General features: G+C 40.9%; 1 protein-coding gene across 2 annotated transcripts in view; it reads left to right on the top strand.

Moving 5' to 3' along the window:
* Positions 1-277: 277 nt before the first annotated feature.
* Positions 278-21,443, top strand: part of TAF1B (TATA-box binding protein associated factor, RNA polymerase I subunit B) — a 44,327-nt gene continuing 23,161 nt past the window's right edge. For both annotated transcript variants that reach the window (XM_042887792.1, XM_042887784.1), the window contains exons 1-8: positions 278-349; positions 991-1,089; positions 1,413-1,500; positions 3,278-3,375; positions 3,701-3,796; positions 4,213-4,345; positions 7,520-7,676; positions 13,164-13,263. In XM_042887792.1, coding sequence (XP_042743726.1) covers positions 332-349; positions 991-1,089; positions 1,413-1,500; positions 3,278-3,375; positions 3,701-3,796; positions 4,213-4,345; positions 7,520-7,676; positions 13,164-13,263 — 789 coding nt within the window. In that variant the 5' untranslated portion in view covers positions 278-331. The remainder of the gene's footprint in view (positions 350-990; positions 1,090-1,412; positions 1,501-3,277; positions 3,376-3,700; positions 3,797-4,212; positions 4,346-7,519; positions 7,677-13,163; positions 13,264-21,443) is intronic.

Here is a 21,443-nt window from a genome sequence, read left to right as displayed (position 1 = left end):
ACTGAGAGACGCGGTCAGTGGGCACGGTGGGGATGGGTTGTGGTTGCACGAGACCATCTCAGTGGTCTCTACCAACGTGAGCGATTCTGTGACTCTATGAAGCCCGCACGTCCACTCAGTGAAGAAGCCCCACGTGCCCCCCTCCCGTCTCCGTCCCGGCCCAGCGCTGACGGGCCGGGGAGGCCCCGTGCCCCGAGAGGCCGCCCGAGGCCGCCGGGCAGGGCCGGAACGCAAGCGCCGGGGCTGCCGTTTCCGGGCCGACCGACGGCGCGGGCGCTCGGCACGGCTGCGGCGGTGGGATCCCCGGAGCGGCCGCCCGGCGCTCAGCAGCATGGACGAGGAGGACGCGGTGCGGAGCGGGCGGCTCCGGGAGCGGCCGGTTTCGCCGAGCTGAAACACGGCCGCGTGGGCGGCGCTGCCCCGCGGGGCGTTCGGTGGCCGCGGGCGGGGGGCGGGCTGCGGGCTCCGGCGCTGGGGCGGGAGAGGCCCCGGCGGCGTTCCCGGCTCGGTGTCGGGGTTGGGGCCCGGCCTGAGCGCGGAGCTGCCCGGCAGGCCCGTGGGGCTGTAGAAGCGCTCCCCTTCCTGCTGCTTCTGTGGGTTTCCCTCTTCTCTCCTCCCCCCTCGGATTTCCCCGGGCACGGCTCTCCGTGCGTTGTGCAGGCTTCTTCCACGTGTTTTGCGCCGTTCTGGAGATGCGTTTCTTCACCTCCAGGCCTCTATTCCCCTTCCTGTTTCTGATGGGTGGATTACTGGGGCACTGACTTAGTTACCAGCTTCCCGTTATACTGAAGTTCGCGTGCTGGCGCTTGCCAGCTTGCACGTTGTTGTCTGGGACGAGCTAACAGCAAACACTGCCACTACCCGTTGTCTGCATCAACTCACCTCAGGGACTTGCATTTGCTGTAGCTAATCCTGAAAGCTGTGCAGTAGCCTGCCTGGGGGTTATCTGCTGTACTTGAGCCTGTGAAACTGCTTGTTTTCTCCTTTCAGGGAGGTTTTGATGAGCGCTGCGCACAGTGTTCAGAAGTAAACTGGGGTCTCACTGATGGAGGCAGATTTTACTGCAGAACTTGCCACAATGTTATTGAGGTAAAAAGCAGAGTTATTGGCCTTCAGATTGCTTTACTTTGATTATGCCTGGTTTTTAGGTTATAAAAATGCTATATGGCGTGACCTGGGTGTCCTAACACTACTGCCTGGACATTGCTGTGCTGCAGCACGGCACCGCTGTGACACACTGACAAGTGACAGCTGTATGTCCAGGACTGTAATAACCAATTTTTGCTAATTCTGAATGAAATATTTGTCTGTTTTAAGAAAACAGAACAAGTAATTCCATTGTGTTTTATTATGGGGCGATTGATGCAAATTAGGTCTGGCATTTTTCTTGCTAAGATGTTACTGTTCTGCAGAGAACTCGAGAAGTTGTAAGCACCGATGTTATCCCTAATGCAAGAATCCAGACAATCTCCAAAGGCTCTAGAAGTCAGAAAAAAACTGGTACGTACAGAAAACTCTGTGTTCTGCATGAGTGGATGCACTGATTCACTGAGCACATTGTCTTCAACTGTGGATGAAAGCAGATATCTAAAAAGGACCAAGAACAGGAATGTAATGCATCCCCAGACACTGACAGAGCCTTAAGCAGCCCCAGCCTCAGTGAGTTCCAGAGACACAGGTGGCCTCCATGAAGTTTGTGGATATTGTGCATTAGGCTTGGTGTTTCTGCCACTTGGATTTGTGCAGGCTGCTGCTCACTGAAGATGGTGCATAGTGTTCATCCAGATGTGGTGATCCCTCTGTTCCTTCTTTGTGGTGACTGTCACAAAAGAGCAGTGTGTGTGTCTAAATGAAATGTGGCAATGGTCTCACTCTCAAAATGTGTGCCCAGCTTGCCCTGTGCGCACTTGACCCTGCAACCTACACAGAGATTTAAGTGGATGGGATTTTGTGCAGTTAGAATAGCTAGTCTGAAGTAGCTTGGTAATACATATTTTATCCCAAGTCACTCTGCATTAATTTCATGATTTGAAAGAGCAGTAGCTGTTATATATGGTGATATGCTATGCGTGTTATAGTACAGTTGCTGCTGGAGCTGTGTGTGTGTACTCTCATGGCTGGAGAGTTGTTTTGCTGTTGTGGCCACTTTCAAAAAGCAAAAATGCATTACAGTGCTACGTGAAGCACGGAGCTATCTTTGTCTCTGATAGGCTGACCTATCTTCACTGTACTGCAGTGGCAGGAGATGACTGCATTCCTTTGAAAAGAGCAATTGTGGGAAGTTGAAGGGAGGAGTGAAGAAGGGCCTTAACACCTCCACCTGCCTTTCTCCTGCATTGCTCCAAAAGTCAGTGCTGAGACTTCGTGCCTTTTACTTTTCATGTTGGGCTTGTCATCAGCAATCCCCCATGCTTCTTAGCTTCATACAGTCCCTTCTGCAAGTGCAGTTGCACGAGGCTATGACAGTTTATTTTCATATGTGTGTAGGGTTAAGCTGTATCTGTGGTTAACAGGTAAAGCCAGCATCCTTAATGCTGGGGATTAACTTGGGGCAGATAACTTTTAAGATGATGAGATGCAAGGTGTGATTGGAAGGAAAAATAATGAATAACAGCGATGGAGTGAAAACAGAGTTGGGAGCTACAGAGACATTTTGTTTAAGACCAAGAGCATGTGGAAAGGATTTGTAAATATGGAGAGGTATGGCGGAAAGTAAATGTAATGCTGTCTGAGGAAATAGTGAATAGATTAGAGCAGGCCTTAGGAAATTCATCATATGCTGAGGTATAATAAAAGCTCTGAATGTCTGAGAAACTTTTAGTTAAACCTGTATGATTCCATGAGAGACACTGGTGAAGAGCACAGTAATTTTTATATATATATATTAATATCTGCCTGATGAAATACTGCAACGCAGTGTGTTCCAGCTTTTCATGCTCAAGATAGGGAAGAAAAGACATCTCATTTTTTCAACAGCAGGTCCTACTTTAAAATTGGTCACTAGGCAACTCTCTCCTCATTTACAAATGCTGTGTTAGAAATGATGGTGAAATATATTAGTATTTGGAAATGTGGTTAGAACATCACTTGTTCAGTAATGTTTCTTCTTTCTGAAGCCTGTGAGTAAGTGGAAATTAATGGAATATTCAGTGTAATGGTCTTTGCTCTCGTATCTGAACTTATTTCATAGAGATATGTCTCTGTCCTGGTACAAGATAACAGAATATTAAGTGAAAATACCTTGCTTAAGGTTTAAAAAACACTTTCTTTTTAATAGATGAAGGCTGGGAGTGGTATGTTTGTGAAGGCTTTCAGCTGGTACTAAAGCAACAAGCTGAAGCTTTGGAAGCATTAGGAGTGTGCCCACAAATGAAGGTATGTAGAGATCGGTTTGAATCCTACAAACTGTGAGTTGTGCACACTGTGAGTGTGCAGCAGGGGTGTTATTTAAGGATACTGTAATTTTTTGGGTAAATCAAGTCTCTCTCTTAAAAAAATATATATATATACTGAGTGCATTAAAACAAACTTAATTTTCCTCATAGTTATAAAACGTGAATTAAAAACTGGAGGTAATGAAATCAGAGCAGGAATATTGTTTAGGTTCCTGAGTTAGCAATTGTGTTAGGTTCTGTTTTCTCAGAACGTAACGTTGTCTCTCTAAACCTTGTACGAATCGCTGTCCATTTGTATTTACCAGGATGAAATTCTGTGCAATTTTTGGAGGCGTTACCTTCAGAAGAGCCAACAGGCATATTGCAACAGACCAGCTGGTGAAACTATCAAGGCATTATCAGTAAGTGAAAAGCTCAGATCCTATGAGATGTTGGTTATCTTTCTTAAAGAGTAACAACAAAAAACTTTCTTTAAGCTGCATACCTAACTCACATTAATCTCACCTCAGTGAGAATGTCTTCTAAATGGAATACCACGTGCCCAGTCTCCTGAAGTTACTTATTTCATTAAGCTTTGCTTCTATAAATTACCTCCTCTCTGGTTGTTGTAGGCAATTGGGATGTAACAGAATCACAAAGAAAATTTTTTTTTCAAGGTTTCTTTACATACTGGTGATTCATAGAGCAGGTAAATATGTGAACAGCTTGGGTTTCAACTTCATGTACTAGATCTTCTATCTGTTATGCTTTATTTGGTTTATTCAGATTAAACAGTTACTAACAGTAGATAATACTATGTCATATTTACAAAAAACAGGTATGTGATAGCAGTACAGATATGGACAGTGAACCAGAGCAACCTAGCCTGCTTCATTTTTTATCTGTCTCTGAAAGTGACGGGGATCTACAGACAGATTGCAGCTATGCCTCATCAGTTGGCAAGGTCTCAGGTAGGAGCAATGAAGTGAAGTATCTGGAAACCATTCTTGTAATGACTTGGGTGTATTTGTGTAGAATTAATTGGAAGGACTTTTTGATGTGTAGCTGGAAAGTGTAGAGTTTTCAATCCTATTTGCCACGGAGGTATTTTATATTCTATCTGTAGCAGAAGACTTTTTTTTTTTTTTCCCTCTAAAGTTGAATGTGATCTAGAAATGCAGAGGGAAGTTGTACTTTTTAGCCATGTTGCCCCATGCATCCTGTCTGGAATGTAGAAAGAAAAAGCTATTTTGTCTGCAAAGCTACATGTTCCTAACAAGTCCTGACTTCTATGTTTAAAAAAGAGTTGATTCTCTTGTTTCCTTTATGTTCTTCACGTTATGTGTTGTTTTTTTTTTTTCTCTGTCCCATATGTATTTTTCTTTTTTTTTTTTTAACAGCGTTTTTGGTACTTCTGTATCCCTTCTCCTGCATTATGTTTACTATCCTTATAGCCTTTTTCATCCAAAATCTTGTATCATTCCTTCAGCTTCTCCTTTCTGTTCACAAATGAGCTTGAAAACATTGACAGAATTCTAAACATTTTAATTAAAAAAAGAAAAGACTCCATAAAATTGGAGTCTTTGGTGTTAGTGGGCAAGTATAATCTCAGGCAGTGCTGTGATGTCTGATGATGGAAATACAACTCAAAGCATATTTGAACGTTTTTGCTTGCACTTTGAGTTTCTGATTGTTCTTTTAAGCTTGATTCTTTGTCTTTTCCTTCTTCGTCTGTTTCAGTGTTTACTGTTCCCACGTTAAAAGGTCCTCTTTATGTTCTGCTTCTATTTTTCTACGATATTGTCCATCTACCATCCAAGTAATATAATTTTGTCCTTCTATATTTTTATTTCATACAATCCAGAAATGAAAACAGAATGAGAAACTTGAGCTACAGCAATTAGAAATATTAAGAAACTGAAACTCTTGAACAGGATTAGAAAGGGGGAAATAGGGCAAAAATAGCGACACAAACTTTTGAGAACATAATGCAGGCACTTTTCATTCTAATATACTAAAATGTGAAGACTTGCAGGTAAAAAGTCTCTGTGTGTTCATACACAGCAGATTCAGGGCGTTTTACAAATTCTTTTCTTAAGTAGGAAAGAACACAGTGAAAAAATTCTAGTGCAAATACTCAGTTGAATTCTTCCCTTTTAGATGTCTAAAGGAACTCCTTTCTTTTTAGGAGTTGTGCCTCCTATATGTATCTAAAAGTCAGCATTAAGACAGGCCGTAATGTAATGTGTTCTCCTTGGTCTGTTGTTGTGGAGAACAGATTAACCTCTAAGTAGTCATACCTATTTCACTAAAAGCCTTTGAAGAGCTCAGTGACAGTAAAAGCATATTTTGGAGCAATCAAAGAAGCACAGCGATTATTTACTATATTGAAATTTGATACAAATAATACTAGATGTGTTCTAGTAGACCATAAATGGTGGTGAAGATTGATTCATTTCCTCCTAGTGCCATTTCTACTGAGTTGTTATTGCTACAGACTGGAAACCTCAACACTCTCCTAAGAGGCTGCTCCAACATGCAATTGTTGTGGGATTTTTTTGTTTTATTATTTTTTGGTTATTTTTGTATAGGGATAATAGCAAATTCCACTGAGTGTAGTGCTGAGATATTGCTAGGGAAGCCTATTAAACTCTTAAATTATTAGATGTGTGTAATTGTATGTTGTCATGTCTTGCGTAAGCTACAAGAAATAAAAGGAAATTGTGTGCTATCATTAAAGCCACAAATATAATGAGGATTATTCTAAATTGAGTTGAATGTGAAATTAATAATGAAGCTTCAGTCGTGAAGCTACCTAAGCACATGTATCCATGTAAAAGGTGAAACTGTTGACTAAAAGGATTAACTGAAGGCTGCTGCCTTTATTCCCCAGCACACCTATACGCAACAGCCATCTCAGGATCCTCTCATCTAGTCTGTGTCCCCTGCGTGCCGTCTCCTCTTTTGAGGAGCCAGTAGGTGGCATCAAAGACTAATTCTGACCCAGAAACACAACGCTTGCAGTTCTGCCTGCCAGTGTGTCAGTGGGTGCCAGACCTCTGCCTGCTGCCACTTCACAGACCTGGGTTTCACCTACCGCCTTAACCACGGCGCTGCCCAGCTCCCCGCTCAGGCTGCTCGCTGTGACCCTGCAGCTCCCAGGTTGGGAGCTGTGTGTCAGTCTTCACGCTTTCTGCCCAGTCTGGGGAACTGTGGAGAAGGCACTACAGAGTCAGAGTTGATGTTTTGTGTTGGTGTGCTTTAGAAACAAAACATTTTCATTTATCCTGGCGTATTCATGATGTAGGGAAGAAGAACTTTTCAGTTTTTGTTCCTCCTTCCCTGAACTCCAGGGTTTCACTGCTGAAAAGGTTCTTAATTCAAAGTCTATCCCATAAATTAAGTTTCTCATTGCTGCTTCTCTCTGTTTGGTGATTCATCTCAGTGAGAGTATAGGAAGGTTTGGTTGTTTTGTGGTTCGTTTTGGTTTTCTTTAACCTTCTTTACCATTTGATACTTCTGTGTTCTCAAGTTCTTTTTTTTTTTTTTTTATTGAATTTAAATGAAAAATATCCAACAACCTACTTTATGCAGATGGATACACACCTTAACTTCAGTAAAGTCTCTGCAGTGTAGATTGTGTTCTTGTTAAAGCTCTGACAGTGCAGAAGCTTAAAACTGTGTTTTAATCCCCATCTCCAAGGTGTTGCTTTAAGCACAGAATTTTTCCCCATTTCTCCACTGCTTCCTTATCTGTCAAATGGAAAATAGTATTTCCAGCTCACGACTGTGGTTAAACTCAGACTTCTGAAAAGCTGGAAAGTGTTGCTCCCACCAAAAGGTCCAGAGACCAAAGGGTTCCGTTTTTATGGGTTCCTGAATGAGGTCTCTTTTCATGTGATTCAATGTTTCAATTGAGATAGCTGTTTAGGGGACAGGTTATTACATAATGGCAAATGAATAAACTAGAGTGAAGCTGAAGTACCTTGACTGTCAGACAACTGCAGAGTAATGATTTGGAAATGTTATTAGTTGCTGAACAAGAGTACTTGTATGTTCCTTTGTCTTGTTTTCTGTACCCTATGGATTGTGTGTATGTTGTATCAATTACTTTTTTTCTCTTCTGTTTTTAACATAAACCAAAGAAAGCACCTCTGTATGCTCTGGGTCAGTAGATGGTAGCTTGTACGTAACGAAGAACCGAAAGGACAAACTGAGGATGTCAATGCCAATGACCCTTTCGTTTTGTTACATGGCATTACTCTGGCTGAAAGAACCAATGACGTTGTCTGAGCTCTTAAGGTATGAATGGTCTCTGCTGAGATGGCTGTTGCTTTTGTAACTAATATATATATATATTTAGTGGGATCTTTACTGTTACCTTGTTACTAATTTGTTCAGTGAGTTACCTTATGTTTAATATCCATAACTATGCTGTGACACAAGAATTTGTGCAGCTGCTTCAAGAGAACATTCTCTTCCGTTGTTTACACTGAAACTCAAAGACCTGCAAGGCAGAAGGTTTAGCAGCTAAAGAAGCTTTTAGTCCTTCTCCTTTGAAATTTCTTTAGATTCACTGGAGCAATAGGCATGGTTGCATTTTTGCTATTTTTGCTGTTGTCAGCAAGCCAAAACTAAATGAGTAAATGTTCCCTGGGACTTGCGTCAGTGTCATCATGCAAACAATGCCAGCAGTATACAGAGATCTGGAAGGTAACTAAGTAGCTTCACGTAATGGAGTGGGGCTCAGAAATTGATATAGTGAGTTCTTCTTTGTCTTTATAACTTTGTATCTGTAATCATCAGAGTTCAGAATAAACAGCTTTTAATACGGTAGATATAAAACAATGTAACGATATAGTTTGATGCTAAATATGGGGATTGTCAAGCTATCACTGACAATGTAGTTCTTTTCTCCCCCCTATGATTTGGGTAGGAATATATTCCTTGTTTTCTTAAGGGATTAAGCTGTCAACTTTTTTCTGTTGTTAGCAATAAATATTTTAAATCAGACCAAAGCAGCTTACATTCAGAAATGCGTAGGGCTGCTCTGTAAAACCTTTCGTATGCTGATATTTTTTTTAACCGTTGTTGAAATAGTGTCCATTTCTAGAAATATGGGGAAAATGTCTTTTTCTTCTTGCCAAAGTGATCAGGTAATTGTAGGCGGGCAGAACAAATTTCACTTGGACAGAATAAGGAAAAACTGATTCAAGATTCAGTTGATAAGATAGGCTTCAGTTGTTGAATTGTAATTTTTTTTTCCAAGTATATAACCTGTGAACTAGAAGGCAAGGCAATACTTGTGATGGATGTAACTTGTATTGCTGCTGAAGGTTTAATGCAAGGTGAGTTTATCCCAGTCCCTGATGTGCCTCTCTGGATGCCAAACCCCCTGCACTTGCTAGCTTTGTACAAGCTTTCTGAGAGCGATGAAAAGTACTTTTGTGGCAAGAGAGGTTTGTATGTCTTGAACTAACTATAGCAATTAATACTGAGTACACTAAACTGGTTAAGCTAATGTTTAATCCTTCGATTTAAGTTCAGGGGATGGCTGTTGCCTTCATCAATCACAATCACACAAACTGTTGCATGTTTGCATAACTGTATATGCTGTTGTGTAAAAGATGCTTCTAAAATGTTCAGCAACATGCCATGGCATTCAGAATTCAGAGTAAGTATCCTGCAGTACAGAAGTAAATACTGAGTAGGTTAATAAACAGCAGAAATAAAAACCAACTTTCAGTAAGAAGGCAAAAACAAAAAGCTATGAAAGTCAGTTTAGGTCAGAATAGAATGCAGTAGTGAGATGGACTGTGTTGATTCCGTATTAATGGTGTATTGTTGTGTTTGAGTCTTCAGAATCTGGAGACTGCAAAAACGATCCAGTAAAATTCAGAACCTGGAGAGCATCCTTTGTCTTTGTAAAAAAATAAAAATCAGGTACCAAATACAGCAGAGAAAAGCATAATCAGAAACTGATAACTGGAAACTGAATTAAGATGATTTGAAAGAATGTATCACTTAATTAGGGGCATTGTATGGGTTTAATAGACACTGTATAAGGCCATGAATCCAGTGGGGGATCGGAATGATTCGGTGACTTTAAATGCACTGAACATAAGAAGTGAATTAAATGCAAAAAGTGATGTTTAAAAGAATGCCGTTTGTATTGCAGAGTTTTACGATAGTTGTAGGAGACTGTAATTACATTATCATGTTTCCCTCCCTACCCTTAAGTTCTTTGCCTTTCACAAGCTTGATGAAGAAGGGCAGAGAATTCTAAACTGCGTGAACTATCATCAAACTCTTGTTTTCTGACGGCTGAATATTTAAGCTCAAAATTCAGACAACGTTAACATTTTTGCATGTGTTGAGATACAGATCAAAATAGCGACAGAGCAGAGATGGAAACATGAAATATTCAGCGTTACCTTTAAAATCTTTGTAAGCAAATTGTGTTATTTAAACCATCTGAATTACAGTTGTGCTTCAAAGTTCTGCCTTGTTTTTTGTCCTCAGTTGGTTTTCTCCCTGCCTGCAGTCAGCTGACTCCCGCTCCTCCCTTGTGACACATCCTTAGGCACCACACTGCGGCAACCTGCCAAGTTTTAAAGGATTTACTACACCAAAAATACACTCCTCCTTGCTACTTGACACACTTAGCAGAAAAACACTACAATTACCTCCTCTGAAAGAGACGTTTTTGGTTTAAAAATAACATTTTAACAACCTTCTGCTCTAGTCTGCGTAATAGTAAATCCTTTTCCACTGTGAGTAATCTCACAACGCTCTCTCTACATGCAGTGCATTCTGTAACTATTTAATAAAATGGGGGTTTTGTGGAGGGAGAAGAAGATCGAGGTGCTAGGCTTCGAGAGGCTGACAACTACTGCTTCTCAAATGAGGTTATACCCGGCTACTCCGGCAAGACTGAACTTGTAATCAGTTTGTGGCATTGCTGTGTGGCTTTAACAGATGCATCGTTTCCTTGTAGTATGCAGGATTTTCTTTGCACTTAGCCCTGACTAATGTATGCTGCTGCTGTAATTAAAAGCACATATGCTGTGTGCTGTATGGGCCATTCAGGCACTTCACTGATACAACTTTGTGCTGTGAGTGTTTTGATCACCCATCTGTTAAATGACAGGGCTGGAAGAAGAGCAGGCAGTTAAACTATTTTCAGTTCCGTTCCAAATCCAGGCTTTTAGAGTAAGTGTTAAAATCCTGAATCATTGGCATGTTGCATTCATAGCAGAGTATTTATGCTGTTTCAGGGATTTTTGAAACATAGAAGCAGCTTTCCACCTGAGAGAAGAGCATGTTTTTTGCACGGAGACAGTAATTTCAGGCTAGGATAGGTGTCATCATTGTTTTTTCAGCAGTTGCAATGCTTTGACGTGGTAAAGCCAAGTTAGTGAGAACTTTTAAGAGCAAAAAACCAAAAACACACAACCACCACTTTTGTAGGCGTTGTTTGTCTTTTGTGCATAGATACTGCTTGTTTTCTCTTGTGCTGGGCACTAGCATTCACCTAGCTGTTGATACATTAGCTGAAAGCAGATCAGAAAACTAAATTTGCAGAAGAAAGTTTCAGTGGGCGTTTTAGTGCCGTGTAATTTGCTTCAACATGATCCCTTTCCACATTGTGCTGGCAGTAATGTCAGCAGTCTGGAAATCTGTCTGTTTTAAGTCAAACCCTAGAAAACAAAAGACTGTTTTCAGTCTAATCCTCAGTAGAAGAGACACAAGTGCTTTTGTCAGCAGGGAGGAGACAGGAGTGTGATGCAGAGGGCAGCGGGGAGGGTGGGATTTCCAATTTGGGAGGCAGCAAGCTGTTACGGGTGGTTTAGCTGCAATCGAGGCCACACCACACCCTGTGCCTTGATTGTTTGTCCTCCAGCTGGTGCTGTGCTTGCTCAGGAGTTGCTGCTCTCAGTTTCTTGGAGCCATCTTTCAGATCTGGCAGCTAATTTTGTGAGTGCTCCTTACCAGAAGTCAGGCAGCACTTGCAATCAGCTGAGCCGCTTGTGTGCTTCCCTCTTCCTGGCACTGCTAAGCCAGTTGTGGCACTTGTGAGCAGCCTGTTAGCCTCTGATTGTTAGATGACAGCAGATGAACCCTTCTTTCCTTCTGATAGTAGGGTCACAGGGACGCTTTGGCTGCTTCTGTGAGTTAAATTTGTAGAAGAGAATGGTAAGCTCCAGGAGCACACAGCCAGAACAGGAGGAGGGAAGTACAGCTAATTATGGTTTTGGTTGTTTCAGTCCATCTTGTCGAACCATTCCTCAGGCTGAAATTGTTCAGTTTATTGCAATTTGGTTGCACAGTGCTGCTGGGCAGCAGGGTGGCAAGCGCACAGCGGGTGCTGGGTCTGGCTGGTAACCTCAGCAAGCATGTGGGGCAGCACACATTGCCAGTTGCAGTAACTGGCTCTTAAAACAGAATTTTAATCAGTTTTCCTACACGTACTCTGTAATACCCAGCTAGGGGTGATGGAGGTGCTGTAGTGGAAAAGAAGAGGTGGGTTTGTGCCCTGCTGTGTGTGAGGGGAGAAGTGAGCGCTCTGTCAGGGAAGGCATTCTTCTGCCTTGGTCTTGTTTTGTTCTCCAGACACGATGTGAGTGGCAGTGACAGATGGCTGTGTGCTATGAGGAACTTGGTCAGCTGCTAGGAGGGGACCTCTCCGGTGATCAGGGCGTGCAGGTCCTGTCCTCTGCTGGGAGCAGATGCAGAGCCTGGCTTTACCAATACTGTAGGAGTTTGTAGACCTTGCCAGTCTGTGTAGCAAGATCAGAAGGATGTTGTGCAGAAAGAAGGCACAGCTGGCACAGGGGAGAAAATTGTTTTCAGATCTGATACCATTTAAAGAACGTTCTGATCTGTTTGAAGTGCTAACTTAGTCCAATCTAAATTATTACTCAAATTCTGAAGAAAAGTAATCCAGGAAGGCAGTTCTGAGCCCTATGAAGGCTGTTAGTAGGCTTTAATCTGGAACGAGAGCAGTGCCCATTCTGTCATGAAGATCCAGGCTTGTTCAGTGCTTGCTTTGCCTGTTGTAGGCATCAGTATTGGATAAGCCTAGGGTTTGGAGGTGCTGGTGTCTTGTTATCGGTAGATGTTGCTGAATCCCACAATAAGGATCTGGAAGAAAAAAAAAATCCAGAATACTATTGTAAACTACAAGTCAGTTTTTAGTGAAAAATGCATTGTTTGGGTGCAAATTCAAAATAAATGATTTTGGATTTTATTAGCACGCAAAATAATTGCTCACTGAAATTATTTTATTTTTTATTTTTTATTTTTTTTTCTTAATCAGACTACAGAATGTAATTATCAGAGTTGTGGTTTTGGGTGTGTGCTCATAATTCTCTGACTCTCCCCCTTCCCCCCGTTGCCTCACTCACAACAGAAGGTGTTTCATCTTCATTTTGTAAAATTTACTTATAGCATTAACGTTTTGAAAGAAAGACAAGAAAGAAAGCAGTTTCAAAAACACAGGAGCTGAAGAATGTGCAGAACAAACTGTATGCAAGCCTGCTGATTGTAAGCATGCTGTGGTAACATCACCATTCGTCAGTCATAGCTGAGCTTGAATTTAAAGGCCCGTTAAAAGGATGAAACTGATGTTCATCCTGTGGAGCATTTAGGGGTGTGGAATTCAGATAGTATTGCTTAGGCAGTATAATACAGATGTTGTTTTGAACCAGAAATTGATACATGGATTAATTGTAGAACAAACATGCGTTTGTTGTGCTAACTGCTGTTTGTGTTCGCTTTTTTACGCAGGTTTGTTGTTGAAGGTCATATTCCATATTTCAATGCTTATCAGCACTTTCCAGAGAAGATGAAGTTATATGGCCTTGATCTTAGGATCTTTTGTGTGGAGGTAATTTTTTTTTTTCTTTGAATAATAGATTAAAAAAAAAAACAACAACCAGCTAATTTATCTTGTGGTATTTTAATTTTTGATTAATGTACTAATAAATTGATTAAATCTATTCTTACACTGTAGAATTCAGGTTTCACATTATTGGAGTCTGTGCAGAACACAGTTCACTCAGAGACCTTCCGTGCTTTAATTGTTAACCAGTCTAATTAGGCTGATTACCTGAGTTAAAACAAATTCAGTAAGTACTTGTTGAGAAAAAAGTATTCTGAACTGCTGTTGGAATGTTCAGAAATAGGATTTGGTTTCGTGTCTGAGGGCTATGTGGTATTTGTGTAAAACTACCAAAAAACCTTTGTCTCCTTCCTTTGGATTTGTGCCTCTCAACGTGGTTACACAGAACTTGAGTTTTGGCCCCAGCTAAATCAAAAACAAACAAAAATCCCTATTGAAGTTTTTGCGTGAGCTGTAGCTTGTACCACACCTCAGAATATGAGGTCTGGTTTGCAGAAAGGAGATCACAGTTGCCTAGGGAGGATCCCAGACGTTTTTGACTACGTGATTGGGTTGAAAATTGCAGAAGAAAACATCAAGGTGTTTCCTAGATCTTATGTTTCAGAACGATCTTACTTCTCATTGCAACACAGAGATTGCCAATCGTTTATCCACCTGTATCCAGTTTTGACATCTGAGTTTTGAGATATTCAGGAGACCAGGTGGTTGTCCTGGAGCAGGAAGTCAGATTGTGCAATACTCTATCCTCAAAGCACAGCCTATGTTTTTTTCTCCTTGGTGTTCTGTATATGGTATTCTGTAGACAGTTATGCTCCATGTCTTCTCTGATAGTGACAGGACAAGAGGGAATGGCTTTAAACTAGCAGAAGGGAGATTTAAGTTAGATGTTATGAGGAAGTAAATCTACTCAGAGCGCGGTGAGGCTCTGGCACAGCTGCCCAAGGGTTGTGGGTGCCCAATCCCTGCAGGCACTCAAAGGCAGGTTGGGTGGGCCCTGGGCAACCTGAGCTGGTGGGGGGCAGCCAGCCCATGGCAGGGGTTGGGTGGGTGGGCTGTGAGGTCCCTTCCAACCCAACCATTCTCTGATTCTGTGGAAAAAACTTTTTATCAAATTATGGTCATTAAAGCATCTTACACGCCCTCTTACATGCCTTGTTTTTCATGTCATTATTTGTTGCATTTCAAGTCTGGTGAATGCAAACTGATAATATTTTCAAAAACAGCTGTTTCACTAGGTTATTCAGTAGTTGTTTGGGTTTTTTTAATTATTTCCTTAACCATTTTGTTAGTAAATTTAATTGTTTCCTGTGCTGGCTGACTGCAACCCAAATTTTAATCAAGTAGTAGCTACATGGTTGCTTAAGATACAAAATCATAGTAAGCTACCGTCTTATCAGTTAAACATAGATGAATTGTAACTCAGTAAGAGTCACCATAGGTGTAAGTGCTCTCAGTGGCTTAAAAAACTATTTTCAGTAACAATTTTCCAGGTATCCAGCATAAAGATTCCAGAATTTGTGCAAGGTTGAAGTTATTAGAGCTTTAAAAAATAAATGCAATAGTTACTACAAGGTGAGTTGCATCTACTTTCTATCTACACAGGTGTGTGTGTGTGTCCAACATTTTTTACTCTTACTGTTATTCAGTTGGTGGAACTGAATGCATGGAACATAGCTTGCCTTAGCATTTCCAGCCAGTCAGTGTCAGTGCTGTGTGTAACGCAGGGAGTGAGTCTGTATCACTGATGGCATTTTGTTGTCTTGCTTGCAATTTAGGAGTTGGAGGTGATGAAAGAACGTCGTATCTGTCATGGGAAGAGAGGCTGAGGGAGCTGAGCTTTTTTTTATCCCTGAGCAGGGACTTCATTGCAGTAAAATGAGTAAGTGCTCAATAGGAAGGAGCGCAGATGGAGTCAGACTCCTTTCACTGAACATCAGAAACAGTGGGCAAGACTCAGTGGGCACATTTTGGAAAAACAGGAGCTTTAATTTAAACATAAGATTTTCTAATTTATTTATTTATTTTTACATATTGCAAGGGTGACTGAACACTGGAACAGGCTGCCCAGAATTACTGTGAAGCCTCCATCTCTGGAAATGCTCAAAGCCTGAGTGGACATGGTCCTGAGCAACCTGCTGTAGTTGGCCCTGCTTTGAGCAGGGGATGGGCTCAGTGATCTCCAGGGATCCCTTCTGATCTCCAGTGTGCTGTGATCTTCATGGTGTAGCATGCCTTGTATTCTCTGTCACATCTTCAGTGCAGGTGGCACTGAATTATGCAGGATTTAGTAATGGAACAGCTAATAAGAAGGGTGTTTTCTGTATTTTTGCATTCTGCACAGGGTGAGCTTTGCTTAAAACCATCCACAAAGGTTTTTTTTTGGACACCTTTAGACAAATGTGTCAGGCTAGAAGAGGAGATAAGCACTATGTGACAAGTATTTTATGAAGGATAAAAGTTCTTCATTCAAGAGCTTTGTGTAAAATGGGAAATGAGTTATTTATTTTCCATACGTATTCATTTTTCCCATTGCTCTCCTTTTTAAGCCTTCATTTCATCGCACATCCTGTGCTTACCCCTTCCTCTATTAAAATCATGCGTGTTAAAAGTTAGCATTTGAGAAGTGGGTTTTATCTAAAAGTACATTCATGGGGCAAACAGCAGCAGTAGCAGGATGCTTCTGAGTTCTTAATTCGGAATTTCTAAATTCCCAAGACAGCAGAAGAAAAGGAAATGTTCATCTTCTGCTGTGGGGGGGGAAAAAGCTTTTTGCTAAAGCAGACTAATAGCAGTCTCCATAATACTTGGTTTTTTTCTTTCTTGATGACTTTTTTTATAGAGGAGATCAAGGTTTTTTCTTCCTATTTGCAATTCAGTTAACTACAGTTAATCCCTCTTAAACTTAAGGCATTTGCCAGTAGTTAATGCACCTTTGATGAGCAGTCATCTCTTTTAGGTGGAAATCATTTTTGTTTCCTTATTGCAGAGGTTATTTACCTTTAAAAGCCTGCTAGTGTAGGACTTAAAGCTAGCTTGTGTATCAGTGGTAGTACATATAAAGCTCTGTGGCAAATTTGATTTCAGCTTCTTTTTTTTTTTTTTTTTTTTTTTTGATAGCATTTGTCCTCTGGTGAAGCACCACACCAATTTTTTTTTTTTTCCTCCATTCCTGCCTGATTGCAGGTTGATATTTTATTATTATTTTGTGTGTCTGGGAATGATTTTTGGTTTGATTCTCAGGTTATTTTGACACGCACACAAACTTACATGTCTATAGGTAAGCAGATGACTCCCATGACTGTTGTGCAACTTGATTTACCAAAGTATTGAAGATAACAGACACGTCAGTTTGTAGTGTGTGCTGTGTGGAACAGGATAGGTGTAGCCTCATAAATAGCTTTCAGGTCCGGTTGTTCTGAAGAGCTCCTGGAATGGCCTTCATTTTAGACGCACGAGTATCCAGGCATGGCGAGGAGCCAGATGTGTGACCTTGGTGAAGTTCCGTTCCCTTCCTTCAGTCTCACCTGTGGCATTCAAATAGCTCTTTTCTTCCTGAACCTGTTAAGAACAGGGTTTTTTCCTAAGGGGTGAAGGACTAGGAGAGAATGGATGGTCAGTGAATGTTGGTCAGTCCTGTTCAGAGGGCCACTGAACACTTCACTTTACAGAATAGTGTTGATATGCTTTGTGGCCTAGGACTCTTCAAATCAGTTTATTTTCTGGTTGGTTTTAATTCTGTTCTTAATTGTCTTCACCTGCTTTCATCCTTGATTTCTTCATCATTGCTTCCTGTACTATACTGAGTTGCTGTGATTTGTTCTGCGTCAGTAATTCTGGGCAGTTCTCCATTGTGTTCGGCTTAATAAAAATTTGGATTCGTATTTATGATCTGATGTTGGCTTTGATAGGAAAAAGAAGAGCTTGAAAAGCGGTGCATATATTTGGTGCCCTAAGAAAAGGTGTCATTCATCCCGAGTCTTCCTTTCCCTCAAGTAAGGAGTGCTGGTGTTGGAATAGGCGCCAGAGTGTATTCTCAAGTGTGGTGGAAGACTCTTCAGCTCTTCTCAGAATGTGCTTCTTCGGTGCAGAGAGTTTTATTCTGTGATTCTATGATTATTTTTTTTGAGTTAGAGGAGTGCATATCTTGCACACCTGCACGCGCACATCCTCTCTAGCTTCAATTATTATGTTTCTGTCTGCTTTTGATTGTGAAAGGCTTGCTGTAAGCAATGGCAGGCAAACTTCTCTACACTGAAACTCTTTGAGTCTTGCTTTCTTCTTTTATAGCAGTCCATAGATTGCATTGTCTTGCTGTTCTTATGATTTTATTTACTTTTATTTTTTTAATTCTTAGCAGTACTTTTGTATCTATGTGTGTCCATTATATTAAAGACAGTTGTGTTTTGCTTCTTTGTTTTGCGTGTGGTTTTTTTTTTTCCAGTGGAGTAGCTGTTTTTGTGTTTGAGGTGTTATCATGAGTCCCCCAGTGGATTTCTGCTGCCTTTTTATTTATTTGCTCCTCTTGTATCAGCTAGCTTTCCATAAACAAGGAGAATGCTCTTTTCAGAGAACCAGCACCTGTAGATCTCCTTGTTGGAGCTGAAGCTTCTGCTGGCTCTCTCCTTGTATGACCTTATGAAGGTTATTTGACTGACAGGGTATTTTTAGCTCCCATTTTTCCCATTGTCATTGTACTATTTTCTTCAGAATCCATGCCAGGCTAATCATTGTAGAGTTCCTGCATCTTCCCGTTTACATTTTTTAATATTAATTTTCTGTGTCCTTTGATCTTCAGAATTTCTTAAGATATTTAAAAAAACAACATTTGTGTTTCAGAGAACTCCTGAGCTCCTCGGTTATTTCCTTGAAGCTTCTTGTGTGTAAATTTCCTAGGCCTATCCTTTGTGAAATACTTCATTTTATCAGATACTGCTTTACTTTTTTACAGGCATAAATTTTCTCTGCCTTCCATATTATTTTAACAAGATGGATTCTTGTTCTTCTTCCAGATACAGAACAAACTTTCTATTTATTCCTATTTGTTTCATGGCTTGCCTATTTACCTTGAAATTAAAGGTTCTTTTGGTGATGGTGGATATTTTTTTTTTGTCTACCTTCTTTGCTTTGTATGGCTTAGTTGCCTTCACCTTTCATTTCATTGCAGAATATCTACAATGCTGTTTCTTGCCTCTTTTATCCAGGAGATTGTTGTTGAGTTGTGCGCCTCCTGTTACGTTCTCCCATTATCTCAAAAAACCAAGAGCTGTCAGGCAGTGACCAACCGATGCTGCGTTTGGAGAGGCCTAAAGTACATCCTTTTAAGGCAGGAGCTGGGGATTTTGGTATATTTTACTGTTATAACTGAGAACAAGGTTTAAATTTGGAATTTGTATCCTTGTGCTGCTCATTGTTGGACCCCTTTGCTTCCAAGTTTGCGATGATTCCATAATGATAATCTCTTGTCTTACAGCGTGGCTACGTGTTGCTGACTTTTACTGTGATGGCAGATGTCAAACCTCAGATTTTGCCCTTATTTCTAATTATTGTGATTATAGGCAAAATTATAATGGGAATACAGTTGTTAATGCTTGTAACCTGTAGACATTTTTTGCCTTGTGACCATCTAATAATTTAGTTGCTCAGTAAGAGCTGTTTTGAATAAAATAGGGTTGCACCACACATGCATATTTGAATCAACTCAGCATTGTTCAAGCATAGTAAAATCAGTTTTGTTTTGTAAATTTAGCTGACGAGTTTAAGAAGTTTAATACGCCTCCTGGTTTTGATTTCCTTGTGAATATTGGGGGCAGAAGAACTGACGATTAGCCTGGAGGAAAGTATAAAATAGGAGGATTTCTCATGGGTTAAGAAAAGAAAATTGCTAAAAACTTTGATGGTTACCTTCTGTATGCAACAAAAACTAGAATTTGGCTGTAGTCTTGAGGCTTTAAGGATAATGGCTCAATCTTAGAACTCATTTAACATTTATTCCTCATTAATTTCTAATAATCTTTGTCAAAGTGTAAAGGAGTTAGTGTAATTTATGCTATTAGGATTGATTGAGTAAAGAAGGTATGCTATGACCAGAGGTAGAATCACCATTACAGGTTTCTTAAAAACTAGTTTTTTGTGTTTATGGTACTGAATGGAGAACGTTGATCACTTAGATATCGAACTTAGTCTATTGCTCAGCTTATTAGTGCTGGAAACAGTTGTTTGCATTTACTTGTAACATACTTTGAGCTCCTTCTGTTTTCTTTCTTGAAATCGGGAGTGTATCACACATTGAAATATTTTCCTGTGTTTGAAGTGCCTAAACCTAGACAGATAGCATCTGCTTTTGGAGGCTTTGGAAAGCAAGTACCTCTCTCACTTACATTCTCATTAGGTAGCTTAAATGTAGTTTCTTGATGTACATCACATGGAACATAGGAGAGAAACTGTTACTAGAGCATTCATTCTTCTCTCTTTGCAGACACTCAGCCCATCTCCTCAAGGGCTGGACAAGCTTGTGGAGCTGGTGTGCTGATTTTGCTCATGTGGGTCGTTCTTCCCACGTGTGCTAAGAACAAAGATCAAGTTATTTTTCATTGTTCTTTTAAATACAGTAAAAAGAAGTGGGTTACTTCTCACATAGCAAAGTAGCTGAGCAGTATTGTCACACGGGAGATGAGGTCTGTACTCAAACCCCAAGAGCACAGAGAATGATGCATTGTCTGTGAGCACTCTTAGTGGGAACGGCTGCAGAGCACACTGCTGCACCTGCCGTGCTTGGAGCCAGGGGGTTGATGTTCTGGGTGAACTGTAGTGGTGGCATAAACTCATACAAAGCCAAACTGACCACTGAAGAGCCTTAGAAATCTCATGGCGATCATTTTTAATATTGTTAAGAACTAAGGGTATTTATCCAGCCCTTCAGGCTAATTCCTCCACACTTGTTTTGTTCCTTGATTTGTACCCTAAGCTGGATGTAGCATAACTGAGCAAATGATATTTCATACTTTGGGATTGTTTGATATCAAAGATGCTATTTCTGGATCTACAATTTCATCAGCTTAAAAGCAGATGGATTAACATTTGCTTCATTACAGAGTTTCTGTATGTTAATAGAAGTTTATAAACTTGACAGTGTTTCTTACGTGCTCGTGTTTCTTTAGTTGTGGGTGTAGATTGAGTCTCCTAATTATAGTACTCTTCTAGGAGGGGTAGATGAAGTGAATCACTGTTTTAGGGCTTTATGATTTTTGTCCCAATGTCTAAGGAGGAGTGAAATTCCTCTGTCTACTTCTGTATTCTGAGTATTTTATGAGGTCACTCAACAGAAATTCTTGCTGAGGAAATCATGGGGGTTGGAAGGGGCCTACGGAGATCTAATCCAACCCCCTGCTAAAGCAGATTTCCTGCAGTAGGTTACACAGAAAAGCATCCAGACAAGTTTTTAGTATCTCCAGAGAATGAGACTCCACAGCCTCTCTGGGCAGCCTGTTCTGGTGCTTCGCTACCCTTATCATCCTCAGGCACCTCTCCCATTCCCCAAGACCTTTCAAAGGTGATAGAAAGCTTCTTGGCAGCTCAGCACTTTCAGGTGCATTCCACTGGGATCCATAGATTTGTGTGTCTCAGATTTGCCTAGATGATCTCTGATCAGATCCTCCTCAACAAAGAAGTCTTCCTTTCTACAGTCTCTCTCTTATCTCCAGGGTCTGGGACTCCTCAAGGGCAGTCCTAACAGCAAAGACTGAAGCAAAGAAGGCATTCAGTAACTGTGCCTTCCTTCTCAGTGTCCTCTGTTAACAAGACATCCACTTCATTCAGCAGCAGACCAACAATTTTCATAGTCTTCCTTTTGCTATTGACATACTTACAGAAGCCTTCCTTGTTGTCCTTGACCTTCCTAGTCAGTTTTATTTCCAAGGCGGTCTTAGCCTTCCTCACTGTATCCCTGCGTGCCTTGACAGCATTCCTATGTTACTTCCAAGAGACCAGACCTCTTTTCTGCTGTCCATGGACATTCTTCTTCCATATGAATTTTTCCATGAGCTGCTAGCTTCATCGTAGCTTCATGTGGGTCTCCTCCCACCTTTACCTGATTTCTTACTCTTAGGGATGCACCAATCTTGAGCTTGGAGGAAGTGATGCTTGGATGTCAGCCAACTCTCTTGGAC

The sequence above is a fragment of the Lagopus leucura genome, unplaced genomic scaffold (genome assembly GCF_019238085.1).
Source record: "Lagopus leucura isolate 7727_CA_CO unplaced genomic scaffold, USGS_WTPT01 Super-Scaffold_73, whole genome shotgun sequence".
In the NCBI taxonomy this organism is placed as follows: domain Eukaryota; kingdom Metazoa; phylum Chordata; class Aves; order Galliformes; family Phasianidae; genus Lagopus; species Lagopus leucura.
The sequence above is the reverse complement of the archived record's forward strand: the minus strand, read 5'-3'. Positions and strand labels throughout refer to the sequence as shown.